At 63.1% G+C, this 19,516-nt stretch overlaps 1 protein-coding gene across 4 annotated transcripts in view; it reads right to left on the minus strand.

Annotated features, from left to right (window-relative positions):
- Positions 1-19,516, minus strand: part of FLT4 (fms related receptor tyrosine kinase 4) — a 46,631-nt gene that overhangs the window by 12,250 nt on the left and 14,865 nt on the right. For 3 of the 4 annotated variants that reach the window (XM_005558812.4, XM_065547155.2, XM_015452381.4), the window contains exons 2-24: positions 16,714-16,810; positions 15,262-15,506; positions 14,954-15,066; positions 14,641-14,803; positions 14,394-14,533; positions 13,958-14,126; positions 13,543-13,660; positions 10,697-10,851; positions 10,447-10,609; positions 7,900-8,026; positions 6,691-6,799; positions 5,520-5,882; positions 5,085-5,231; positions 4,856-4,987; positions 4,563-4,669; positions 4,127-4,262; positions 3,588-3,692; positions 3,164-3,277; positions 2,902-2,990; positions 2,654-2,801; positions 2,129-2,223; positions 1,611-1,733; positions 413-524 (exon numbers count right to left, since the gene is read on the minus strand). In XM_005558812.4, coding sequence (XP_005558869.3) covers positions 413-524; positions 1,611-1,733; positions 2,129-2,223; positions 2,654-2,801; positions 2,902-2,990; positions 3,164-3,277; positions 3,588-3,692; positions 4,127-4,262; positions 4,563-4,669; positions 4,856-4,987; positions 5,085-5,231; positions 5,520-5,882; positions 6,691-6,799; positions 7,900-8,026; positions 10,447-10,609; positions 10,697-10,851; positions 13,543-13,660; positions 13,958-14,126; positions 14,394-14,533; positions 14,641-14,803; positions 14,954-15,066; positions 15,262-15,506; positions 16,714-16,810 — 3,270 coding nt within the window. The remainder of the gene's footprint in view (positions 1-412; positions 525-1,610; positions 1,734-2,128; positions 2,224-2,653; positions 2,802-2,901; positions 2,991-3,163; positions 3,278-3,587; positions 3,693-4,126; positions 4,263-4,562; positions 4,670-4,855; positions 4,988-5,084; positions 5,232-5,519; positions 5,883-6,690; positions 6,800-7,899; positions 8,027-10,446; positions 10,610-10,696; positions 10,852-13,542; positions 13,661-13,957; positions 14,127-14,393; positions 14,534-14,640; positions 14,804-14,953; positions 15,067-15,261; positions 15,507-16,713; positions 16,811-19,516) is intronic. The other variant, XM_073995039.1, reaches the window with a different exon arrangement.

Consider the following 19,516-nt stretch of genomic DNA (forward strand, 5'->3'; position numbering starts at 1 on the left):
CTGTTGCCTCTTGCTGACATTTTAACTTATTCAAGTTCACTGCCCTACCCTGGCCTGGAGGCTTCATCATGCCTGCAGCGGGGCCTGTGCTCCCACATGGAGCTCCTGCAGTAGGCACATCCGCTGACTGAGCCCTGAGTTCCCTCTGGGGCTGCCACGTGAACAGGCTCAGCCCTGGCCCAGGCTTCAGTGTGCACCCCACAGAGGGTGGCCCACATTGGAGGCAAAGTCCTCTCGGAGGCTGGGCCAGGCTGGGGAGAGGTGGGGGGCTCTTGGTGGCCCACAAACCCCCTGCTTCAGAACGACCTGGCACATACCTCCAGGTGCCCAGTCCCTTACTCCAGCAGGGCTGGTCATGTAACCACCAGTGACCTCGCCTCCTCTCCCCACCGGCACCCCGTCCTGCACTCACCCAGAGAGAAGATCTCCCAGAGCAGCACCCCAAAGGACCACACGTCACTCTGCGTGGTGTACACCTTGTCAAAGATGCTTTCAGGGGCCATCCACTTCAGCGGCAGCCGGGCCTGGGGAGGCGGAGGGAAGCATGTCCCATGGTGGATAGGAGGAGAGGGCTGAGGCCAGGCGCTCTGGCACCCCCTACCAGGGCCCTCTGCCTGGGTGGAAGGTGCCTCCTTGCTGCTGTTCTCCTGGATCTGCCGGGGACCCCTCTTTCCCTGAGCTCTCAGGGGAGGGGTATCCGGGGAGACCACAGGCCTTCTTCCAGCCCTAGACCCCCAACCCAGCCTCCTGATGAAACGCACCCCTGCACACTCTCACCATCTCCCCTGACAAGCACGTTCCATCTACTCACTGTCCCTACCCTAGAAGCTGGGCCATCACTCCCGACGCTCTCCTCCTGGGCTCCTGAGGCATCTCCGCCACCAGCTGTCTCCCTCTCATGCTCTCTACCTGGGAGCCCTGAGGGCCAGGGCCCTTCTGGACTGGCCTCTACCTCCACCCCAGCACCCCTACTCCCCTCTCTTCCCAGCCTGTGGTGTCAGGGGGTTTCTGTAAGTGCACACCTGATCCTTCCCTCCAACCAGCGGCCACACTGGGCTGGATGGCCCATCACGCCCAGGCCCTGGGCCCATCCTGCTCCTCCACCTCTCTCTGATACCTTTCCTCTCCCAGGGACGGAACCCTGACCCGCCTTGGAAGCTCATCCAGGCACCTGCTGCCCTGCCTGAGCTCCACTCATGAGACACTCCGCCTCCTCGGTTCCACATACTCCACCAAGCTGGTCCATCTCTAGGACAGACGCCACGTAACGCCTTGCACACACAGGCCCCACAGGGCAGGCCCTGGGAGTCAAGGCCCGCTGCATGGACCACGGCACTGGGCAAAGCACAAGCTCCAATTGGAGCCCTGGGGCCCCACTTGTCAACTCCCGTCTCCACTTCCTTGCCCCAGGATGCCTAAGTTGTGGGGGGGGGGTGGTCACTAGGGTCCCCTGGGGGCAGGGAGTCCCCCAGCAGCTGGGCAGGTGGCTGGCCAACCAGGGAGCCCACATCACCCTGTGCCAGCACGCCCTCTCCTGGACAGGCAGTCTGTGGTCCCACCCCATCGCCTGTTTTGCCCCACATTCCCTCTCCTCAATGGCCTGCACTCACACTGCCCTTGCGGACGTAATCAGGGTCTTTGTAGATGTCCCGGGCAAGGCCAAAGTCACAGATCTTCACCACGTCGCTTTCTGACAGCAGAATGTTCCGAGCAGCCAGGTCTCTGTGGATGCACTGGGGTGCAGGGAGGCGCAATGGGGGCTGTCAGTGCAGGCCCCTGGGGTAACACCCACACCCGAAACTCCAGGGTGCCCAAGCAGTGGGGGCCGTGGGGGTGCCCTGCCTGTGGGGAAGGATTTCTATCCATCTCCGGGACTCATCATGGAGACAGCTTGTGAAATTGTGGGGAAGCAGAGAGAGTCGTGGAGTCAGACAGACTCTGCTGCTGACCGGCCAAGAGACTTTGGGGCGTCAGTTCCCTGCTTTGGGCAGTTTCCTCCTCTGAAAGTGGGAGAGACGCTAGTGGACCTCAGAGCCCCGCAGGGTGAAGTCTGAACCAAGCACTTCTTGGCGACTGGTGGGGATGCACCACCCTTTCCCCGTCTGAAGGGCCTTCAGAGGAGGCTCACCTTTCGGGAAGCCAGGAACTCCATCCCTCTGGCCACCTGGAAGCTGTAGCAGACAAGATCTTCCATGGTCAGCGGGCTCAGCCACAGGTCCTCAGCTGCACAGCGGAGTGAGGTGGGCTCAGGAGGCGCCTCCACCACGGCCTTCATCCACCCAGCCCCAGGGAGCAGCTAACAAGCATTTCAGCCCCTCTCCTGCCCCCTCAGCCTCCGGAACACCCACGTCCTACTCCCAGAGCAGTAAATACTGTTGCTCTGTGGGGGCTTGGCACCTGCTGCTTGGCCCTCAACTGCCTGCCTGGTCTGCAGGGCAATTTCCTATTCAGCCTGTGATGACCCAGTCAATCGTGGAACACCTGTGTGAAAATTGTCCCCAGGTGTCTTCCCTTCCTAAGGCAGAGCCCATTCCACACTCTCCCATGAAAGCCCCCACCGAGGGCCCCAGGCTGGGTTTCCCTAGGGTGCCTGATCATGGTATGTAACCGGGCCTGTCAGGCACTAGGAAAGGGGAAGAAGCCAGGCTCTAACCGTCTTGGTCTGGAGAAGCCCGCCTCGCTCCGCCCTCGTTCTTCGGGAAACGAGCAAAGAGGACCCTGTCGCTGCTCCCTGGCCTCCGATCCAGCCTGGCCAGCTCCACCATGGCGCGGATGCGTCCGCGCTGCTCGGGAGACTTCTCCTGCGGATGCATGAAGCTGGTTCGAGGGCGCCCAGGCGTCCACGGCAGAGGCGCCTCCACTCCCCCGCCGCCCGTGGCGCCCCGCGGGCCGCCCACTCACTGCGTGGGGGCTGAAGGTCTCCCGCTTGGCGCGCAGGAAGTTGGAGAGGTTGCCGTACTTGCAGTACTCCACGATCACCATGAGGGGCCCTGCGGCGGGACGGGGCGGGCCGTGCGTTCGGAACCCGGGACGCGCTGCGGGCGCGCTCCGCATTTGCACCCGCGCCCCCGCGGGCCTCCCAGCGCCGGCCCTGCAGCCCCTCCCGCCCGCGGCGCCCTGCGCCCAGGGTCTCGCCGTCCCTGCGGGCCGCCCCGCTCCGTACCCTTGGGCTTGGTGCACGCCCCCAGGAGGTTGACCACGTTGAGGTGGTTCCCGATGTGAATCAGGATCTTGAGCTCCGACATCAGCGCGCGGTGCTCGCTGGCTGTGGCGCCCTCTGGAGGGGACACAGGCCTCACGTCGGCCCCAATCCGGGCCCCTTTCCCGCCACTGGCTGCTTAGCTAAGGCACAGCCAGCACTCTGGGCACGGGGAGGGGTACCAAGGCCCCAGGACATCCTGCTGGCCCCACTGAGGCAGGGGGTTCGGGTGGTACCTTGGCTCTGACTCCCGCAGCCTCCCTGTAGAATCTTGGATGAGACTGGCTCCCAGCCTCAGTTTCCCTTCCTGAGTTGCCATGCCACCGGCCCACCCAGAGCTGCTGCTCCTCACTAGCTAGGCTGCCCCTTTCGCCCGCAGACCCCACACCTTTCAGCATTTTCACGGCCACGGTGTCACAGCTGCTGCCCTTGTTGATGCCGAAAGCGGAGGCTTCCACCACCTTCCCGAAGGCGCCGTAGCCGAGCACTCTCCCTGTCGGGGCAGGGAGCCAGTTGCAGGTGAGCTGTATGGGGTGAGGGTGGAGACAGGTGGGCAGCAGGGGAGCCCCGTCCAGAGGTCCAGGAGGACAGGCCTGGCAGCAGGAGGAGCGTGGGGAGCCTCTCTGCCAAACAGGAAGAGCGTGGGAGCCACAGCGGGAAGAGAGGGAGAGGGTGGACAGGAAGCCGCGCATCCTCCCGGGTAGGTGTGACAGATCCACCCCGCTCAGGGTGGCAGCAGGTGACCTCGGGGAGCCTGGGAACTGGGAACCCTGGCTAAGGCTCTGGTTACCCACGCCCAGAGGGGCAGGTCAGGCCAGGCAGAACTTCCTGGTGGGAGTTTGGAGAAAGTAGGGATTCAGGAACTCCAGCCTGCATCAGGTGCGCCGGGCAGGAGGTGTGGGTTGGGCAGGCTGGTGCTGGCCTCACCCAGGTGCAGCCGCTCTCGGGGGAACTCCCACTGGCTGGCGTCGTAGGACAGGTATTCGCATTGCTCCTCCAGAGGCACCTCCCCGGGGTCCATGATGATGGACAGGTAGCCCGTCTTGATGTCTGCGTGGGCCGGCTGCAGGGGCGGGACAGGGAGGAGTGGGGCAGCTCACTGACTTGGCCGTACCACTGTGGCTGGGGCAGAACTTTGCCCAGGACAGATGGCATGTCCTGCGGGGCTCTCAGTCAAGGAGGGGATGGAGTAACAGGCAGACAACCTCTGCGGGGTTGGAGCCCACGGTGGAGGGCTGCGAGGCTACCCAGGAGACAAGGCTGCCAGGTCAACTAGGGCGGGCACCTTATTCTTTATCTTAAGGGCGGCCAGGGTGGGGGAGTCCTGAGAGAGACCCCACCAGGAGAGGGGAGGGACACTCACCCTCCTCATGTTACAGAAGATGAGGAGGAGGAGGACCCAGAAGAAGACAGCGATGACCCCGGTACCGACAAGGATCACGATCTCCATGCTGCCCTTATCTTCAGAGCCTGCGTGGGCAGAAAGGGGCCGGCGTGTGTGTGTGTGTGTGTGTGTGTGTGTGTGTGTGTGTGTGTGTGGCAGAGGGTGCACTGCAGGCAGCGCCGCTTCTGATGGGCACGACTTGCCCGAAGTGGCCACAAAAGGCGCTAACTGGGGGCAGGAAGGGGGTTGAGGGGCGCAGGGTGAGGCCGGACCTTCCACGGCCACGCTGGCGGAGGAGTTGACGCAGCCCTTGGCGTTGCACACGCTGCACAGATAGCGACCCGCATCCTCCTCGCGCACGCGCTGGATACTCAGCTTCTGGTTGGAGTCCGCCAAGTCGACTCCTGCAGGGGGTGGGGTGGAGGGGCGGGTCCACCTGGGTTTGGGGTCGTTGGCCTCGCGGGCCTCCGGACCTGCCCTTCCCCGGGCCACCCTCCCTACCAGACTTTTCCTCCAGCAGCCTCTCGTCTTTGTACCACACGATGCTGGGCGCGTGCGCTCCGGCCACCAAGCACTGCATCTCCAGGGAGTCGCTCACGTTCACCAGGAGGTCGGTCAAGTTCTGCGTGAGCCGAGGGGCCTCCAGGGCTGGGGGCAGGGGTTGAGAAGGAACTAAGTGGAGTTGCACTTAGCAGGAGGACCCTCTTTGGGCTGGGAGCAGAGGGAAGGAAGGATCCCCGAAAGCTGGACTCAGGATTTGTGCACCGGGCAGGAGCGCAGCGCGTCTCCGCAGGGGGAGGCGGATAGTTAGGAGGGGGCGCTCCTGCAGGCCAGGGCTGTGAATAGACCTCCCGGGGCGAGCCATGCCGGGGCAAAGGCAGAGGCAGCTTCGGCTAGAAGAGAGCGCGTCCCCGCCCTCCCCGCGGCCAGCCTCACCCTGCACCGACAGGTACTTCTTGTGGCAGTGCTTGTCATGGCTGCGCCGGTCTTGCACTTCGCACACATAGTGGCCCTCATGCTCGGGCGCGACGCGGGGGATACTCAGGCTGAGCGTGGCGTGGCGCGCCCCAGGCGCCACCTCCTCCAGGCTGGCGGCCAGAGGGGTGGCGAACAGATGCACGTTCTTGCAGTCGAGCAGCAGCGGGTTCCCGTGCGCATCGTGCAGCGTGGACAGGTTGAGGCGGTACCAGCGCAGATGCTCGTACTTGTAGCTGTCGGCTTGGCAGCTCAGGAGCACGGGCTGGCCCTCTAGTAGCTCCTCGGATGGCTTGGATTCGATGCTGAAGCCGTCGGGGATGGCTGTGGAGGGAGGAAGAAGGCCCGTGACACTGCCCCGGGAGTTTGCTCACCCATCCACCTGCCGCCCCGGGGTCTCCTGCCTCCTTCCCTCTCTCTCTCTCTCTCCTGGAGGAGCCCCAGCTGGACTGCTTGCCCCCACCCCCGAGAAGCCCAGGTCATCAGGAGTTCCGTGACGCCACTCAGTGAGACTTGAACCCTCATTCTCTCCTGAAGCTTGCCACGGCCCACCCCATGTTCAGCTTGAAACAGTGTCTTCTTCCCTGGCTCTTCCCAGTGCCATGTGCCCATTTCCTTTTGCCTCTCTGGTCCCTTCTGGTCAGGCTCCTGTGGCCTCCCCAGCCCCCAGGTGTTCTCTGGGGCTCCATCTCTCTGCTGGTGCCCTGATTTACACTCTGGGACCCAGTGGCGTCTTCTCCTGGGCTCAGCTCTCCTGAGGTCACTAGCACATTTGAAAATCTGAGTAAGCCACAGATCTTCTCCCCAGAGCAAAATTCACACGTGAGTCACAAGGTCCCAGGGCTTGGGAAGGGGAGAGTGGGAGTGGGTATAGCTAGGAGGAGCTGCAGTGAGCCAAGGGCATCCTTGAGGGAGGAACCTCAGGGTTGGGGACAGAGGACACCATTCCATCCCAGTGCACCAGCACCCAGGCCCTATGCTGATGACCCTCAAATCTATTTTTCCTGTCTACAACTGGTGGGCCTTGGAGCTCTCTCCTGGGTGCCCCACGGACCCCAGAAACTCAATGCACCCAAACCTGCCCCCTCCTGACCCTGTACCCAGGCCTGCCCGCGATGGTCTGGTCACTCACTGGTCACATAGAAGTAGATGAGCCGCTCATCCTGGCCCACCTTGTTGGAGACCACACACTTGTACATGGCGGACACGTTGGCATTCTGGATCACCAGCTTGCTCACAGTCTGGGAGAGCACAGGCAAAAGGATCCATTTCCTGCCCAAGTTCTCCCAACCTGGGCCCTCCCCTTCTGCAAGAAGGTCGCTGTGCCCACCACAGTCATGGGGGAAACTGAGGCTTTGGACTGGAGAAGACCGAAACTACAGGACCAGGGATGGTGAGGCAGGGAAGAGAAGGCCTTGGGCAGCAGGGGGAGGCAGCTGCCCAGAAAAGTCAAGGGACAGTGCACGGGACTGCTGGCCTAGGCTGCGGTGACGTCACAGGGCAGCCTTTGGCAGAACCAGAGAGACCTCTGGCCGGGACTGGGCTCAGTCTGTGGCTATGCTGAGGGGGCACCAGGGTCAGTCCAAGCCAGGGTGAGAATTCAGGCTGTGGTCACAGCAAAGGCCAGTCACTTCTGGATGGGTCCAACCAGTCGCTGCTTGCTGAGATCTTTGTGAGATGCCCTCCTCAGCCCAGGACTGTCCACAACAGCAACTCCTGGGTCCAGGGTTACTGCGAGGGGTGGGGATGGCTCCCAGAAGGACCGAGGCCCCAGGGAGTAGGAAGCCTGAGACACAGGGGAGGAGGAAGGGCCATAGGCCCTGCCTACCATCCAAAGACCCCCACCCCCACCCCACCCCCAGCTGGGCACTTCCTGTCCAGGACTGGAACAGGAAGAGGCTCTGGAGGTGTGTAGGAAAACAGGAAGTGACTGGAGGAAGTAGGTGCCTTTGTTCAGTACCCCCTTCTCGGCGTTGCCCCCAGGCCGCGCCAGCGGCTCAATAGCCCTCTGTGCAGACCTGGTCAGCCTCCAGCCCTGTCCCCTCCTGGCCCTGGGGCCTGTGGGCCTCAGGGGTTCATGGCCTGGCCAGGTGGCCTTGCATCTCAGCTTCCTTGTCTGGGAAGCCGCCGGAGGTCCGCCCTCCATCACAAAGCCAGAGGCTGGCCCTCTGACCTTTCTGCAGGCAGGGTGGCCGAGGCCTACAGACTGCAGGAAGGTCACCCGCTCTCGGCCGCTCTGCCCAGCACTCTGGAAGCCAGGTGGAAACCACACGGCAGTAGTGGCCTCTCTCTCCTCCCTTCTCCTTGTCCCTGGGCACTCAGCAGCACGGCTGGCCTGTACCTTATTCTTCCCCTCCACAAACTCGGTCCAGGTGTCCAGGCTCTCGATGGGGTTCACGGCGTCCTGCGTGGTCACTGCCCTCCAGTCACGGCACTGTGGCATGAGGTCTCGCTGCCGCCGCCGCCGGCTGCCAGAACCAGAAGAGGCAAGGGCAGGTCAAGGGATACAGGCAGGAAGGGCCCACTTTGGGGGCGGGGTCAAGCCCTTGTCACACCCAGTCACCTTCTTATATGGGATGGGGGGCGAGGCTGGCCCTTGGGCCTGAGTGAGGGAGATGGGAAGGGGACTTTGTTTCTTTTCTTTTCTTTTGAGATGGAGTTTCACTCTTATTGCCCAGGCTGGAGTGCAATGGCACGATTTCGGCTCACTGAAACCTCCGCCTCCTAGGTTCAAGCGATTCTCCTGCCTCAGCCTCCCAAGTAGCTGGGATTACAGGCGTGTGCCACCACGCCCATCTAATTTTTTTGTATTTTTAGTAGAGACAGGGTTTCTCCATGTTGGTCAGCTGGTCTCAAACCCCTGACCTCAGGTGATCCGCCTGCCTTGGCCTCCCAATATGCTGGGATTATAGGCGTGAGCCACCGTGCCCGGCCTGTTTCTGGATCTCTGTCTCCCACCCGTCAGGCTCAGGATCCAGCAACCCGTCCTACACAGGCTGCCGACACCACCTTCCTGTGTCCACTGTCCCTCGCGCACGTGTGCACCCCGTCCCGCTTCTCTTGCTCCTTCCTGCAGAGGCCATCTTGGATCTGCCCACATGGCTGCAGGGGCAGCACAGTCCCATTCTGCCCCAGGAGGCGTCTCTGCCCGGCCTCTCCCTCTCTCCTGCTTTAGGAGCTGCGGCCTCCCTCTGGGCTGCGTGTGCACCCCCAGCAGCCTTGGTCTCCTGCCAGGATTGGGGGGTGGCCTCAGGGCCCCAAGGGAGGCTCCTGTCTGCCCCTGTGGGAGGAGGAGCCGAGCAGGGACTCTCTGAAGGGCTCCATCACTTGGCACAGAGCATAAAGGTGGCACACCCAGAAGGAAGGACATTTGGAGGTGCTGGCAGCGAGCTGCAGGCCACACGATCTAGAAGGATACTTATGAACCTTGGACATTTGGGGCCGGCTCAGGCCACCCCTACTGAGCCACCCCCACTGACCACTGCAGAGCCACAGCCAGTGGGGCCACCCTCATCTCCCATCTAGGTTCTCAACTCCCATCCGCCCCAGTTTGACACCAGGATCTCTCGCTAAAAGGAAAACCTGAGCCAGGTCTCCACTCCTCAACACCCTTCACTGGCTCCCTAGTGCCTTCAAGCCCTGCCCACCTGGGCGCCCTCCTCTCATCCCCTGCTCGTCTAAGTGTCCTGTGAAACCCATCTGTCCTGCTGGCATCCCACTCAGTGGAGGGGAGCATGGCCCAGCAGGTGGGCGAGAGGAGCGCGGCCCAGCAGGTGGGTGAGGGGAGCGCCGCCCAGCAGGTGGGTGGCAGGTGGGCGAGGGGAGCGCGGCCCAGCAGGTGGGTGGCAGGTGGGCGAGGGGAGCGCGGCCCAGCAGGTGGGTGGCAGGTGGGCGAGGGGAGCGCGGCCCAGCAGGTGGGTGGCAGGTGGGCGAGGGGAGCGCGGCCCAGCAGGTGGGTGGCAGGTGGGCGAGGGGAGCGCGGCCCAGCAGGTGGGTGGCAGGTGGGCGAGGGGAGCGCGGCCCAGCAGGTGGGTGGCAGGTGGGCGAGGGGAGCGCGGCCCAGCAGGTGGGTGGCAGGTGGGCGAGGGGAGCGCGGCCCAGCAGGTGGGTGGCAGGTGGGCGAGGGGAGCGCGGCCCAGCAGGTGGGTGGCAGGTGGGTGAGGGGAGCGCGGCTCAGCAGGTGGGTGGCAGGTGGGTGAGGGGAGCGCAGCTCAGCAGGTGGGCGAGGGGAGCACGGCTCAGCAGGTGGGCGAGGGGAGCACGGCTCAGCAGGTGGGTGAGGGGAGCACAGCCCAGTGGGTGGGTGAGGGGAGCATGGCTCAGCAGGTGGGTTGGTCCTGCTGCTTATAGCTGTGCCCCTGGGAAAGCCATCTCCCTTCTCTGACCCTGTTTCCCTGTCTGTAAGGGGGTGATGTGAGTGCTGCACAGACGAGCTGAGGCACGTGAGCACACACGGTGTGCCGTGGGGCTCAGTGCAACCATCCCAGAGGCTCAGATAACACCCTCCCAGACCCCTGCCCCACTGGAGGTGTCCTGCTGGGTGCTCAGAGGCACGTGCTTCCTCCCGCCTCCAGATGATGCAATTATGTGTCCAGAGGTCTTCACTCTTGAGGGAGGTGGGTGGGGGCCGGACCCATCCTTTGTCCAGCCTGGCCAGCTGGTGGAGGAGGGGTGCAAGGGAAGCTCTGAGCCTCACTCAGGCGCGGTGAGGCCAGGGATTGGCTATAGCTGAAGGTAGGGTTCAAGTTCAGAGCAGGGCCCTGGGGAGGGGTACAGGGAAGGCCTGGGTGGTGAGGGGCACTATAAAGAGGGCTCCTCACGGCCGAGGCTGGGGGCGGGGGCTGTGGCTGTGCAGGGGGCCTGGGCCGCACGTAGGAGCTGTACTCACAGACTCCGCTGGGCAAACATCTTGCAGGGTGTCCAGGGCCGCCAGTGCCAATGGATGCTGAGGGGCAGGGGCACCCCATAGGCCGTGCAGGTGAGGGCCTGGCGGCTGTGGCGCGAGTAGATGCTGGGGGAGGAGGCCTCCTTCTCGTGTATGTGGGGGGGCACTGGGGGCACAGCACATGGCCGGTCAGCTGACTTCCAATGCCACGCCGCCCACCGCCCACCCGTGTGCTCTCCCATCCCTGGCCTACCATTCACCACCAGCTCCAGGCTGATGTTGCGTCTGAGGCCAGCAGCGGAGTTCCACAAGGCGAGGGTGTAGATGCCGGTGCTGGCCTCTGTCACCTCCTTGAGCACTAGGGCATGTGGACTGTGGCGCCCGGACAGTGCCTTTCCATCCTTGTACCTGGCCAGGGAAGGGAGGTCAGGGCCCATACAGATCCCACCTCAGCCCCAACCTCATCCTGGCACCCCCAACCCCCAACCCCAAATACACGGTCAGGAGGAGGGAGGGGCTGGCAGGAGTGCAGGGTAGGGCGGGAGACACTGGTCTGCGAGGGGAAGGCCTAAGTCCCTGGAGATATCTCCAGGCCGCATCTCCCAGGTGTGACAACCGTGTCAGGCGGCCGGCTCAGGGGCATCAGTCACTGAGGTCTGCAGGAGCATCCCCTGCCTTGCCCCAAAGGCTCTATGATCTCTCCACAAGTAGCGAGATGACCATGTCCCTGCTGGGGCAGCGCCTTCGCTCTCCCTACCTGTGGCTGCAGACAGCCTTCTTCGCCCAGGCTTGCCCAGCCCAGCCCAGGAGGATCCCACACACCTGGCTCCTCCACCCAGCCCGTCTGTGTGTCTGCTAGACCATCCACCCAGTCACTGCTTGCCATCGACATGTGATGGTGCCATAGGAAGGGTGGGTGGGTGCCCAGATGTGGCAGGCCTGGAGACCCTGTCCTCTTTCTTACCGACATCTGAAGTGCAGTCCCTGTGAGCAGTCTAGCTCCTTGCCATGTGTGTGGCCCCTCCAGACACGTGGCCTTCTTGCTGTCCACCCCCCACCCCAAGGCCTGTCTATCACTGCCCGCCTCACACTCATTTCCGAAGCCAGGAATCTGCAGGGCTCCCTGCCTCCTTCATTTGGGTGGGGGTGTGCAGCCTGCCTGCCTATCCTATGCTGTGGCCTGCCCCTGCCTTGCTGTGTCTATTGACTGCCCATCTTCCCCCTGGGGTGGGAGCCCCACGAGGGCAGGGCTGCCTCCTGCAGAGTTGCGCCCAGCTCCCTACATGTCTGCTGCACACGTGAGGAAGCCGATGTCTCGGCCCCAGAGGGTGTGCTGGGGCCCCTGCAGGAACCTGTCTCCGTGACCTGGACTCTGTACGGAGATACTCCTCCTTTGGACAGGCGCCTGCCCCGGTGCTGAGTGTGGCAGAACAGAGAGACACCGCAGCGTGGCCCGGGAGAGGCACAGCCCTTGGGCAGAGACCAAGAGAGAAGGGGATGCAGGGACCTGTTCTCAACTGGGACACCACAGGAGGGACCCAGAGGGGAGCTGCCTGGCCTGGGGTCACAGAGCGAGGCAGGCGCGGGCCGGGGCGGAACTGAGGTGGTGCTGTCTGCGTGGCTCTGGTCCCCAGTCTGCCACTTGCCGGATCTGAGACCCTTTCATTGCCTCAGCGGAGATGACATGCACCTTGCAACTGTCGTGAGGTTTAACTCTGACAGTGCCAGCAGCGTGCTGGACACACTATGGGTGCTTTGGAAGCCAAGGACCAGTCTGTCTGTGTGTTTGCCAGACCATCCACCCAGTCACTGCTCGCCATCGTCACGTGATGGTGCCATAGGAAAGATGGGCACCACAGGAAGGCTGGGTGGGTGCCATAGGAAGAGGACCAGATGTGGCAGGAGTGATCTTGGAAAGCTGTTCTGAGAGGCAGCTGCCTGAGGATCGGGTAGACCCTGGATGCAACAGAGCTGCCACCTGCCCAGAGCAGGCTCAGTCCTGCTGGCCTTGGAGGGTGGGGGACAGGGCCCAGGAGTCTCCAGGAGCTGCACCTGTGAGTGAGGCTCCAGGATCTGCCAGTGCCCTCAGGATTCTGCCCCAAGGGCCTTGGCACTGACCAGGTGCCTTGGACGGACACCGAAGTCTGCGTCCTCAGTGGGAGGGTCACACTGGGCTCAGGGCCAGGACACCCTGGGCCTTCCCAGGAGAGAGCAGCCCCCAGCCAGTGCAGGGGGCCCTGGCTGAGGAAACCCTGGGCCTCTGCTTGCCCAGCTCCAGGAAGAGTGGCCCTGCCAGGAGGGAGGTGCCCAGGCTGGAAAGGAGGCGGCTGCTGGGCTAGCTCAGAGCAGAGACCCCTCCTGGGGACTTGGGGGTCAGTTACAAATACCCTTTCCTGGCCTCTGCTTCCTCATCCATGCAATGGGGACTCAAAGTGTGGCTGCCTGCGGATGTGTTTGTGAGGGGTGCCATGCCCCCCGACAGCCTGCAGGGAGCAGCCAGCAGAGGCAGAGCCACCCCTGAGGCATCCCTTCCCTGGGCCTCGGCACACTGCAGGGTAGCCTCATTCAGCCTGCAGATCGGGGGTCTGTGGGGACCCCAGCAGCCTGCCGGCCTCCTGGAAGCTCTCTTGCTCACTGCCACACAGCACAGGCCCAGCCCAGGCAATGTGTCAGTTCCCTGTGGCATCTCCACATTTCTGGACAGGAGGGTCCTGGGAGAGGCAGCCTCGTTAGAAGGAGGCATAGGGAACGCTAAGCCACTGCTTCAGGGCAGGCCCTGGAGACTCTGCAGGGCAGAGAGGCAGCCAGCCGTCAGGAGGCAGTTAGGAAAAGCCCCTCGATGTGCCCACCACACCCACATGGAACAGAAGGCTGGTACTGAAACCCTTCCCGGTGTGGCAGGAGCACAGATAGACCTTCCATCTGGAATACCACATTACGGGCGGGCTCCTTGGGGCGTCTCCTGAGAGAGGCTCCTGCCATGCCTGGTCTCAGCGTGCAGGTCCTGATGGCGAGGATGCTGCCCTTCCTCCCCCGTGGTCTGTTTTGCCCCTCGGCTTGGAAGGGTAGCGGTGGGGTCAGGGGAGCCAGGGCTGTTACCATTGGAACTCGGGCGGAGGGTATGCCGCCAGCTTCACGGGCAGCTTCACCAGCTCGTCTCCTGCCGTGGCCTCCAGGATGGGGCCTTTGAGCCACTCGACGCTGATGAAGGGCTTTTCTGCCAGACAGGAGAAGTCAGTGTAAATCCAGGACTGACCCGTCGTTGACTGACCAGGGATTCCCCCCATGGCCCCTGCAGCCCCGGCAGCCGGACACCTGTAGACTGGGGCTGGCCATGCAGGAGCTGGGCAAGTGCAGGAGCTGGGCAGCTCCTCCGCTCATGGCCCTCCCTTCCCTCTGGCTGGACTCCCGAATGCTCACGTGCACCGTGAGCTCTGGGCCCAGGCCCACATGGCACAAGGACCCTTGTTTCCCAGGCTTGATGGCGCCTGACCCTGACCCACCCATGCCATACCATGCACAATGACCTCGGTGCTCTCCCGAAACCGCTGGATGCCGTTGTTGGCCTCGCACACGTACGAGCCCAGGTCGTGCTGGCTGACGTTGTGGATGGTCAGGATGCTGGAGAGCTCTGTGTGGGTCTGCTGGGAGCGTCGCTCGGGCACCCACTTACCCCGCTCTGCCTGCCCGCACCCAGGGAAGCCCCGCGTCAGCAGCGGGTTCCTGCACAGCTACCCCACCAAAGGCACCCCTCCCAGCCCAGCCAGCGGTGGCTCCAGAAGCCTTGGACCCAGGCCCTGAGTCGTCTTTGGGCGGAACACTTGCCCGTCAGACTGGGGCACCTGGGGCAGGCCTGGGTCCGCACATCCTCCACACAGAGGCTCAGTGTGTGCTGGACAGTGGCAGGGACTCCTGGGGACAGGACAGCCTGGCAGGGCTGCTGACCTCACCTGCTTCCCCGGGTAGTCCCAGTCGAAGGTGACACCCGAGTTGAACTCAGCCCACACGGTGCAGTTCAGGACCAGCTTCTCCCCTACCAGCAGCTCCAGCGACTTCTTGGGCAACAGCTGGATGTCATAGAGCTCGTTGCCTGTTGACACACGCACAGTGATTCCCACGCCCTCACAGGACGACGCCCACTGAGGCCAGCGAGGCAGTGACAGCCCCGCTACTGTGAATGGAACACAGCCCAGCTACCTGTGATGTGCACGAGGAAGGGGTTGGAAAGGAAGTCCTGGTCCCCCCAGGTGGTCTCGCACTGCAGGTACAGGGCCTCGCGCAGCAGCGGCGTGGACACCCGCATGCCCCGCCGGTCGTCCCACACCACCTCCTGCCCGTCTGGCCACAGCACCGAGCTTTGCTGGAGGGACAAGGCCACCATCAGTGACCAGCTGTCCCCTTGCTCCTGGCCAGACAGGCAGCTGCCTTTCCCAGGGGTGGGACTGGAGGGCCGGATCCTGGGGTGGGGGTGGGGCCGGATCCCAGGGTGGGGGTGGGGGTGGGGCCGTACCGAGCGCAGCGTGACGTTGAGGCCGGGGACGGACACCAGACAGGGCACCCACATGGCATCTTTCCTGTTGACCAGGAGCGTGTCGGGCTTGTTGATGAACGGCTGCTCGAAGTCTGTGGAGAGGGAGCAAGGTATTGGGGAAGGGCTGTGGCGGCCAGGCTGGGGGAGGGCTCCATGGGGCTGGGCGGTGCTGGAGCAGGTGGGGCCCCGTTCTCTCCTCTTGCCATCTCGGGGTCCACAGGCTGGGGGCGGTGTGGGCCCCAGCTGCCTGGGACCCTGCCCCAGCCTGGCCTGCCTCCAAGTCTCACCTCTCACGAACACGTAGGAGCTGGCGGCCGTGGTGCCCTCGATGCGGGCCTTGATGTACTTGTAGTAGCAGACGTAGCTGCCTGTGTCGTTGGCGCGCACCTCACGCAGCAGCAACACCTTGCAGTAGGGCCTGACGTCTGTGCCCTCGCAGTCTCGCACCACCCCTGTGTCCTCGCTGTCCTTGTCCCCAGTGGCTGGTGCCTCCTGGGCTCCTGGCCAGGCCCACTCCAGGGGGTGCTGTCCCCTGGCAGAGGACAGGAGTGGTCAGGTGGGCCCCAGCGGCAGCCCATGGGGACTATCCCTGAGGAGCCTCCCTCAGGCCAAGGCTCACCAGGCTTGTCTTACCCGGAGCATGGAACTGCCCAGGGTTTGGGCGCACACTACAGACCCTGCCCGGGGCAGGGCACTCCCCGGCCCCTGGGCCTCGACTGGGCTCCTGGGGCTGGTGTGGCAGGCTGGCCTGCAGACAAGCACAGGCCTGGGATCACAGCTGGGAAGGTGGGGAGACACCACCTCTGGGGCCCCCGTGGGTGGCTCCCAGGGTGGCTGGGAGTGGGTGCAGATGACCTGGGAAGTGGCCTGGGGTCAGTGTGAGATGTCAGGAGTGGGGTGCAGGGAGATGAGGCCCCATATGAAATGCTGATGAGGGGCCAGGCACAGTGGCTTAAGCCTGTAATCCCAGCATTTTAGGAGGCCAAGGCGGGCGGATCACGAGGTCAGGAGATCGAGACCATCCTGGCTAATATAGTGAAACTCCGTCTCTACCAAAAATACAAATAAATAAATAAATAAATAAATAAATAAGCCGGGTGAGGTGGCGGGCGCCTGTAGTCCCAGCTACTCCGGAGGCTGAGGCAGGAGAATGGTGTGAACCCGGGAGGCGGAGCTTGCAGTGAGCTGAGATTGGGCCACTGCACTCCAGCCTGGGCGACAGAGTGAGACTCCATCTCAAAAAAAAAAAAAAAAGGACACGGTGGCTCATGCCTGTAATCCCGGCACTTTGGGACACCTAGGTGGGCGGATCATGAGGTCAGGAGATTGAGACCATCCTGGCTAACACGGTGAAACCCTGTCTCCACTAAAAATACAAAAAGTTAGCCAGGGGTGGTGGCGGCGCCTGTAGTCCCAGCTACTCCAGAGGCTGAGGCAGGAGAATGGTGTGAACCCAGGAGGCGGAGCTTGCAGTGAGCTGAGATTGCGCCACTGAACTCCAGCCTGGGTGACAGAGCCAGACTCTGTCTCCAAAAAAAAAGAAAAGAAAAGAAAAGAAATGCTGATGGGGGTGTATGGTTGAGGCTGGGGAGGACAAAAGTCACCCATAGCCTGGGAGACTCCACAGCCCCGAGGCCACTCTGCCCTGGGAGGTGCTGCCATCTGGGTCCTCAGCCACCACCTCCTGCCTTGGGCTTCTGCAGCCTCCCTGGCCTGCCAGTAGGAGAGGGAACCCCTACCTGCAGGAGATGGACAGGCTGTCACCGGTGTCGACGACGTGTGACTCCTCTGTGATGTTCAAGGTTGGGGGGGTCATGGAGTAGCCACTCGCCAGGCCTGGGGTGGGAGACAAGGTCAGCGTGGTGCTGGGTCGTGAGTTCACACGACGTTGATCGGGCATGGTTGGGCATTCTGCATCACAAGGGCGGACCAGCTGCGGGGCCAAAGCAGCCCAGGTTCTCAGCCAGCTCGGTGTGGCCTGGCCTCACCATGTGCACCGTGAGCAGCACCAGCCCCCAGGCCCCAAGACAGCCACGAACCTCTCCCATAGGCTCACCCTGCCTTGCCCCACAGCCGCCATCCTCACCTACACACCACCCTGGACCAAACCCCAACCTCTGACCCCAGTGAGTGGAGCGGCTGGCATGAAGGAGCAGGGGGAGGGGTGCTGGAGCATGTCGCCTCGGCATCACGGCCCCTGCAGTGCTGCTGCCTGAGGCCCTCCCTCCTCAACTGCTGACCTACACCTGCTGCTTCCCAGGGGATCTTGCACATCCCAGGTCCTCCCCACACCACGCAGGCCTCCGCCCTCCTGCCTGCTCTCTGCCAGTGGCTTTCCCCCTCCCAGGCCACGTGGCGTCACCTCACAGGTGTCCTTTGGTTCCTCAGCTTCTTGCACCCTCACAGACCCCGCCAGCTGCCCCAGCCTCCTCTGGGCTCTCCCTGCCCAGGCCTCCCTAGACACCCCCAGACCTTCTCACAGGGATCTTCTGACACACAAATAAACCGGCCCCATCTGGCTGAAACCCACCCTCAGCCAGAGACTGTAGGCTGGCTGGGCTGGGCCTTCTGTCCTGCAGGACTCAGCCCTGCTGTCCCCACACCCTCCTCCCCGTGGGGTGGCGTGTGTGTGTGTGTGTGTGTGTGCGCGTCCCTGTAGGCCTGGGTGTGTGAGTCTGTGTGTGCCTATGTCTGAGTGGTGTGTGTGTGGCTTTGTGTGTATGTGCAAGCATGCATGTTTGTGCATCTCTGACATGCTAGCGTGTGTACACACATGAGTTTGAATGTGGTGGGATCCCGGTGTGGGTGGGAGTAGGCCCCAGGGGAGGTCTGGGTCTGGAACTCTGGCAGATGCATCCTGCCGGGGGCATCCTGAGACAACAGGAAGGGAGGGCTGCATGGCCAGAGGCCCAGGGCTGCGTCCTGTTCCTCCCCCAGGTCCCTGTACTCCTGGGGGCACAGCCCACTCTTCTGCCCCCAGGCCCCTCCAGTCCGACAGGTCCCTCGGGGTTTGGGGCAGCAGCAGTGTAGTTCTCCTGCCCTCCCGAGGACAGCTCCCTGAGGCCCCAGGGTCCTGCCCTGAAGCTAATGGGGGTGGGGTGGAGCCCAGGGAACTCTTGACCCCAAGCCACCCTCGGACACGGCACCAGGTGCCTGCTGCACGCCAAGATCTCATTTCGGCCTCACACGGGCAGCACAGTCACTGGTCAGCGACCTCCGGCCTCTCCCTTCTATTCCTCTCTCCTGGCCAAACCCTTCCAGGCACCACTTCACTATGGGTCCAGAGCAGGAAGGGCCTTAAACCACACATCCAGACTCACTGTCCAGACTGGGACGCTGAGGCCCTCCAGCCACCCTCAGAAGGTGGCGCCTTGCCTGCCTGTCTGCTGCTGTGACTACCACCACGTCTTTGCTTTGCCAGCCTGCCCCTGGGGCCCCGAGGCAGAAGGGGGTTGTGGGCTCTGCAGCCCCTTCCCCTTGGGCGGTGCCCAGCCTTCACAGCACAGCAGCAGGGCCTGGGCACTGGCAGCCCATAGATTGCACCCCTGGGGCTGCCACGAGAGGAGTCTGGGCCAGGGGCTGGGAGATCCCTGCAGAGAGGAGGCTCCCCTCGGGTGGTGAGGAGCTAAGAAGGAATCCTGCTGAGCTGGGCTTTGAAGGAGGGGATTTTTTTCCAGGTAGTGGAAAGTCAGTCCACGCCAGGAGGAGAGCTGGGCATGTATGTGGGCACTGGAGTGGGCGGTGGTCTTTCCTCAGCGCTACAGAGGAGGGATGATGGGCATGGGGCTAGACCTGTGGGGACGAATGGGCTCTACCTTCCCAGTGGGCCTCGTAGGAGGTCAGGAGACCAGGCTCGAGTCCAGTGTCCACCTGCCCAGCCCCATGCCCAGCCCCACGCCCTCACTGCAGGAGAGAGCACATCCCCACCCCACTGAGGTCTGGAGTGTTGAGCTGGTGGCCCCCCTTCTCAGGAGTGCACATCCAGCACACACCGTCTAGCTCCACTGTATGGCAGCTGTCAGCCCAGCTTCCTCGGATGGCTCCCCTCTGTTCCCAGGATAAAGCAAGGTGGGCTGGGCCTCTGCCCTCCGGCCACTGCCTCTCTCCAGCTTCCTCTCCCAGGAGGCGTGGCCCTCCTCCTCCCATCCTCCCAAAGTGCCTGTTGTTTTCCTGTCTTGAACACTTGTCCTTTTCCTCAGACATCCCTCCTTCCTTCTTTCCCTCCCTAGGGCCTCCCTCTTTAGGGTCTAGTTCAGATGTCCTCATCACTCAGGCAGCACCGGCCTCTTCCTCCTCCTCGAGCTCCTGCTGGAGCACAGTAAGACTGAATTGTGGTTTTATGATCACATCTGAACAGAGGCTCAATTTTGTTCATCTTCCTAAGCCCAAGACAGAGATGTGCAAAGGAGGTTCAAGGGGTGGATATAAGAATGGTGGGATGGGCCAGGCGCGGTGTCTCAGGCCTGTAATGCCAGCACTTTGGGATGCCGAGGCAGGCGGATCACGAGGTCAGGAGACTGAGACCATTCTGGCTAACACGGT

The sequence above is a fragment of the Macaca fascicularis genome, chromosome 6 (genome assembly GCF_037993035.2).
Source record: "Macaca fascicularis isolate 582-1 chromosome 6, T2T-MFA8v1.1".
In the NCBI taxonomy this organism is placed as follows: domain Eukaryota; kingdom Metazoa; phylum Chordata; class Mammalia; order Primates; family Cercopithecidae; genus Macaca; species Macaca fascicularis.